Source organism: Castor canadensis, chromosome 6 (assembly GCF_047511655.1).
Source record: "Castor canadensis chromosome 6, mCasCan1.hap1v2, whole genome shotgun sequence".
Taxonomy (NCBI): Eukaryota; Metazoa; Chordata; class Mammalia; order Rodentia; family Castoridae; genus Castor; species Castor canadensis.
In genome coordinates this window covers 81162530-81169428 of record NC_133391.1, presented here as the reverse complement: position 1 = coordinate 81169428, position 6899 = coordinate 81162530, and the positions used below count along the sequence as shown (strand labels likewise).

At 38.0% G+C, this 6899-nt stretch overlaps 1 protein-coding gene across 2 annotated transcripts; it reads left to right on the top strand.

Annotated features, from left to right (window-relative positions):
- Positions 1 to 468: 468 nt before the first annotated feature.
- Positions 469 to 6690, top strand: Srp19 (signal recognition particle 19). Of its 2 annotated transcripts, XM_020183986.2 has the most exons (5): positions 496 to 657; positions 1298 to 1373; positions 3940 to 4011; positions 4105 to 4216; positions 6169 to 6690. In XM_020183986.2, exons 1-5 carry the CDS (start codon positions 617 to 619, stop codon positions 6300 to 6302), a joined length of 435 nt encoding a protein of 144 aa, XP_020039575.1. In that variant the 5' UTR covers positions 496 to 616; the 3' UTR covers positions 6303 to 6690. The 2 variants fall into 2 exon arrangements, with proteins under 2 accessions (XP_020039576.1, XP_020039575.1); XM_020183987.2 differs by lacking the exon at positions 1298 to 1373 and having other exon boundaries at positions 469 to 657.
- Positions 6691 to 6899: the final 209 nt, after the last annotated feature.

Here is a 6899-nt window from a genome sequence, read left to right as displayed (position 1 = left end):
ACGGTCAGTTTTAGGATAGGTGCCCTTCAGAAGTTTAAAAGGGTGTTCAGTCAAGTTTCTAACAATTACACAGTACACTGAGACGCAATGTCAGCTTTGCTAGTTGCACCACTATAAAAATTCAGCGTTGCCAAGCTGAAAGCACGCTTCGGACCTCCTCAGGAGAGAATTAAAGGAAAAAAAAAAGATAAATATAAAAAGGCATTCCCGTGCCCGCTCTAACCCGTACTTAGCTCCAAACTATCGACTCCACTTAGTGTACAGCCTTCGTCTATGGGCAAGCCTAAATAGCACCTAGTTTCAGTGTCTGTATGAAACTAGGATGGTGGGAATTTTTAAAGTAAATCCAAGGCGCGTGCGCCAGAAACGGCGAAAGGAGGCAAGACAGAGTCGAGGTCTTCTCGCGAGAGGAGAGGCTACAGGCCACGTCAGGCTACAGACCCGGGCGCAGAGCTGCAGATGCCGAAACAAACGGACGGTGAAAATCTGCGGACGCGGGGCCGCTTAGTGGGTAGGACTTCCGCCGGAAGAGCGGATGTCTAGGAACTCTGAGTCGACTTCCGTCTGGTTCTCTGCCGCACCTTCTTGTGCTGTTGCCCTGTAGACTTTCGTGGAAATGGCTTGTGCCGCCGCGCGGTCCCCGGCCGACCAAGACAGGTGGGTCCTGAGCTAGAAAGGAAGGAACTTGCTGCGGTGCTACGGGTGCTGGGCCTCCTCCGTCCCACGGCCTTAAGAATGGCCTTGCCCATTGAGCTCTGCTCGGGGTCTCTGCCCCGGCAACTGGTTTCTCCCGGAAGCCTGCGGCACCAAGCACCTCTCCGCGCCCCTGAAAATCTGGCCCTAGTGATCCAGTGTTTACCTGTACCTGACACAGAGGATTTGGGGTGCTATGATGTTAAATAACAATCACAAAATTAGAAATACGTTAATTATTGTTACATTCAGAAAGGCTTACTGGGTTTCTGTAGTTTTTAACAGCTCTAACCCCGTGCTTTGTATTTTTCTATACGCGGTTGGGCTCCATGCTCAGGATCTTTTGACAGGCAGCTGTGTCTCTGGTACCATTTGCCACGTTATTTTGTTTTCGTTGTTTAACTCTTTTCTAACGAGCAATGCTTTTTCCATCAGAGATAGTGAATAGTTTCCTTTTTAAGTGAGTTAAGTAAAGGGTGGTAATTTAAAGAAAAACTATTAAGCTTTTCTAATACTGCAGCAGTACCATCAATGAATATGATGATAATTAAATGTATTTTTTAAATACTGGCCTTGCCATACAGCTATGCTTTTTCTGTGGCAGGTTTATTTGTATCTATCCTGCTTACTTAAATAACAAGAAGACCATCGCAGAGGGGAGGCGGATCCCTATAAGTAAGGTGAGCAGTGGCTGCTAGTCCTCTGAGGGAGTCGGGGATGTTGTCCTGTTAGGACCACAACGGCCTCATGTACTTTACTGCATTTCTTTAAGAAATCTAAGGAGAACTGCAGCAAGATTTGGAGTGCTTTCCTTAATATTGGTGAAACCAAAAAGGAATTGCATAACTGAAGGGAATTTTTTAAATGGTTCTTAATGAACCAGTACTTGTAAGGGGGCAGAGATGTCCATATTACACTTCTTGTTTTGTTTGTTTTTGGTGGTACTGGGGATTGAACTCAGGTCCTCAAGCTTGAGCTCTACCACTTGAGCCATGCCCCCAGTCCATTTGCTTTTCATTTATTTTTCAGATAAAGTCTCATGATTTTGCCCTGGTTGGCTTCAAATCTCCATTTTTCCTGTCTCCACCTCCTGAATAACTGGGACTACAGGTGTGAACGACCACACCTGGCCCTTACACTTTTTTTTTCTTAATCAATGTATGGCAATCTACCCCTTAGTAAAATAGATCAAATTTATGGCATTCTACAATACAATAGCCAGAATGTAGTTGGATTCTTAAAAAGTGTATGAATAAAGACTTGCAGAAAATAAAGCCTTGTGGACTTTTATCTTCATTGTCTTTTTTTGGAGGGGGTAGGAATAAATTTAATACTTTTTAAAAGTAGTGTATAGAGGCTAGGGTGTGGCTCAGTGGTAAAGGTCTTGCCTAGCATGTGGGAAACCCTGGTTTTGAATTCCCAGCACTAAGAGAGGGGAAAAATAAGATGCAGTTTTGGGGGCTGGAGGTATGGCTCAAGTGGCACAAAGCCCTGAGGTCAAACTCTGGTACTACCAAAAAAAATTAAATAAAAAATAAAAGGTATGAGTGATGAGTGCTCCTTTATGCTTTTTGGATAGGAAAATTCAAATTTTTGGTTGATCTGGTAGCTTAAGTTTAGAAAAGTACATGATGCCAAGTGAAAGATTTTGTAGAAGCTTTTTAATTTTTAGAATAATGGCATACTCTTTTTAAGAAGTTACTTACATTTTATAAACAAATGATATTTTTAAGGCAACTTGACCTTAAGCAACAAATTAGCTTTATAGCTCTCGTTTTGCTGCACTGTCCCCTCCACATGCTCACTCAAACAAGGATAACCACTATCCTGGTTTCCAACACTACAGATTACTTTGACTTGTTTTTGCATTACGTACTTTTTTTTGGTGGTGGGAGAAGGACGGGTACCAGGGTTTGAACTCAGGGCCTACACCTTGAGCCACTCCACCAGCCCTTTTTTATGATTTTTTTTTTCCGAGATAGGGTCTCACAATCTATTTGCCCAGGCTGGCTTCCAGTGACAGTTCTCCTAATATCTGCTTCCTGAGTAGTTAGGATTACAGGATGAATTACTGGCACCAGGAATTTTGTTTGTTTGTGAGACCGGGGTTTGAACTCAAGATTATACACTTGCAAAGCAGGCACTCTAATGCTTAAGCCATGCCTTCAGTCCTTTTTGCCCTGGTTACTTTGGAGATGGGAATTTTACAAACTATTTGCCTAGGCTGGCCTTAAACTGAGATCCTCCTGATCTCAGCCTCCTAAGTAGCTAGGATTACAGACATGAGCCACTGATGCCCAGCCACTATGTACTTCTGTTTTTTTTTCTTCTTCTGCACTTTAAGCTAATGAGATTTTTCCATGTTTTTGAGGGTAATTTTTTGTTTGTTTTAGTGCTGACATTGAACCTATGACCTCACATATGCTAAGCATGTGCTCTGCCACTGAGGAATGCCCTCTGCCCTTTGAGTGTACTTTAATTCTCACTGCTCCAGCCACAGTTTCCCAACAACACCCATTGACATTTTGAGCAGATAATTTTTTATTGGAGGCTTTCCTGTGTATTTTTAAATGTTTAGCATCATCCCTAGTCTGAGTTCCCCTTCTCTTCCAGTTGTCTCCAAACAAAAATATCTCCATCCTGTACCAACAAAAATATCTCCATCCTGTACCAAATGCCTTGGGATGGGATATGAAATCTACTAAAAACCACTGCTCTATAATATTACATTGCAAATACACCACATTTCCTTTCTTCTGCTGATGGATAATTAGGTTGTTCCTAGTTAGAGGCTATTATAAATAGTACTATTATTGAGCTTGTCTTTTGGTGAACATAGTTTTGCATTTCCTAGGATGGAATTGCAGGGCTGTAGGGAATCATATGCTCAGCTTTAGTAGGTACTGCTAGTTTTCTAAAGTGGTTGTATGTGTAATTGTTTAACCAGTCAGTGTTTGTTGAGTACCTACTATGTTCAAAACACTGTGCTTGGTGCTAGGGAATGTACTTAAAAGTCCTTTTCCTCATGAAATTTATGCTGTTAGAAGAAAGATGGACACACAAGTGTGCATCAGTGTTATCCCTAGAAATTTTTAAAAATTATAGTTGAAATAACTATACCTAGTAAAAAAAAGAAAACCTAGGGTTTAGCATATGTTTTGATTGTAGTAATTGAAATGACTTACGCAACGGTGTAGTGTTGGCTTAAAGCTAAGCTATTTAGTGTTCTTGTGTTTAATTATTCAGGCTGTTGAAAATCCTACAGCTACAGAAATTCAAGATGTATGCTCAGCAGTTGGACTTAATGTATTTCTTGAGGTATGATGGGATGCTTTCTTCACTATTTTTATACTTACCTCATTGGTATAATGCTTTCTTAAACCCTGTTTTGTTTTGTTTTATTTATGTTAGAAAAATAAAATGTACTCTAGAGAATGGAATCGTGATGTTCAGTACAGAGGCAGAGTCCGAGTCCAGCTCAAACAGGAAGATGGCAGCCTTTGTCTTGTACAGTTCCCATCACGTAAGCTTTGTTTAATGAATACATAGGAATCAGGATTAGAACAATCCTCTACAGCACAAAAAAAGGTTCTGAAATTGACCTTTTAATAAATATAAATGAATTTCCATTCTACAAATTAAAGAAAGGACTATTTCTGATAGAAAGAGGTAAACACTGGTTCTAATTTCTTTTAGGTTAAGAATCTCTGAGAGCATGATGAAATAATACTCTTTCTCAAAAGAAATCGTTTTGTGAATATTTTATAAACCTCTGGAAAGCCACCATTGCTCCCAGGTTAAGATTATTATTAAGTATAATAATATACATTATTAAACAGATGAATATTAATTGTTATTTCATATCCTAGATATCCTTGAATTCTGTTAATAATGATTTCTCTCAATCTTAAGAGCAATATTGAGTGAAAAATGCAAGAAATATGCACAGTGTGATACTATTTAGGTAAATTTAAAGATAAAATATTACTATATATTGATAGATGTAAATGTAATATTGTTTATTGACAGAATTTTTTTTTTTTTGATGGGACTGAACTTTGAACTCGGGGCTTCCTGCTTGCAAAGCAGGCACTCTACCGATTGAGCCACACCTCCAATCCATTTTGCTCTGGTCATTTTGGAGATGGAGTCTCAAGAACTGTTTTGCATGGGCTGGCCTCAAACTGCCATCCTCCTGATCTCAGCCTTCCAAGTAGCTAGTATTATATGCATGAGCCATTGGAGCTTTTCAGTCTGAAAGGAAACACCCACTTTTAAGACAGTAGGTACCTAATAGTGAGCAGTAGAAGTAGGGAGTGAAGAACTCAAGGATCTGATGGTCAAAAAAGACTGTACCACCATCTCTAATATTTTATCTCTTGAAAAACAACAAAAATAACAAAATGGTAGTTCTGAGAGCAGATGGGGGGAGGGGCTCAAATAGTAGAGCATAGCAAACATGAGGCCTTAAGTTCAAACCCCAGTGCTGATTAAAAAAAAAAAAAAAAAAAGGCTGGTTTTAGATATTGAGAAGATAAATATTTATATGTTATTTGTTTTACTGAGTCTTTTTATTTCTAAAAAGTTTAATTTTAAGAAACGGAGCTGTTCCCTTAGTTTTTTTCCTTCAGTTTAACTCTTCCATTTAATTGAATTACAACAATTACAGTGTTAGACAAACTGACAGTGTAATTACTTTTAGTCAGATTCAGATAGATTTATTTTTATATACCAAATCTTGTTCAGAATTGATAGGTTTTGTCAGAAATTTAAGATTCTGACTCAAGAGTAACAGAATGTTCTGATTTTTTTCTCCTTCTCTTTGACATTTTCCTGTACTATCTAAAAAGACCAAAAACACATACAGAAAAAAAAACTTAATTTAAAAAAGAAAGGGAAAAATTGTGGCTGAAAAGATGTCACTTTCTGTTTCTAAAAAGAAACTAGTAAGACAGTAAAAAAGAGTAAAGCCAAAGAACTTGATATGTTGGAGTAAGGGAAGTAGCTGGTTGTGGGTGGGAAGAGCACATACAGGTGTATATGCAGATCTTCTGGACATATGAGTAAGTTCCGGTGAAGTTTAATGACATTTGGGTAATAAAGCTGAGAGATTTCTGTGTTTCAGTAGCTTAAGGTACAATGATATTCTGATTCTGTTTCCAGTAATATTTACATGTTCTTCATTGTCTTCAGCCAGTTATTAGGACCAATACTAGAATTTTTGTTTTAAACTTAGTGTTTTACAATGATTTGTTCACTTAAATATTTTCAGCATTGAAAATATTTAATGTGCTCACAGTACATTTTCTCCAGCAGAGGCACCCATATGAACAAGTCACTGTCTTCAGAGTCCTTTTTTTTTTAATTACTTCCCATTTTCTTAATGTGATGGCTTCTTAGACTTGATATTCAAGTTAATGATTTTTTATGCCTTATTTCTCAGATTATACACTAAGCCTAACTTCTGGTTCCTAGGTAAGTCAGTAATGTTGTATGCAGCAGAAATGATACCTAAACTAAAAACAAGGACACAAAAAACAGGAGGTGGTGACCCAAGTCTTCAGCAAGGAGAGGGAAGTAAAAAAGGGAAAGGAAAGAAGAAGAAGTGATCTGGGATGAGCATCAAATACATGGTCCTACTATAAGGGACATGAATGGAGGCTTCTTTGAATCTGAGGGAAACAGCTTTTTATTCACATTCACCTGTACTGTGAACATTTGTGCCTCCCACCTTCACCTTCATCATTGGAATTAACAATGAAATAAATTTACATCAGAAGTTTGCATTTAGCTTTTATGCAGTATAAAAGAATCTTTTTTGTCTTTCAATAAGTTCTTGAAGAAGAAAGAAGAGTATTTTTTAATGGACAATGAACTGTCCCATAAGTTACTTGAAATCCTGTATGTTTGTCCTCTATGTAAACACCTATTTCAATAAGATTCAAGCTACACATTTTGTTCACCTTTTAAGTTAATGAAATAAAAACTTTAAGCTGACTTTTGTATCTTTTGATTATGAAGTAATTAATGCCAGTAGAGGAGATTATTAATGAGAATCAAATAGGTAGTGTAAGATTGGACAGTATAAGCCTAAAACTGAAGAAAGTGGCAGTCCTCTTGGGGGGAGTTTGTAGAGCATATGCTTTCAATCAACTTGTTCAATTGCTAGATTTTTTATCATACGGGAATTCCTGGATTTTAAGCTT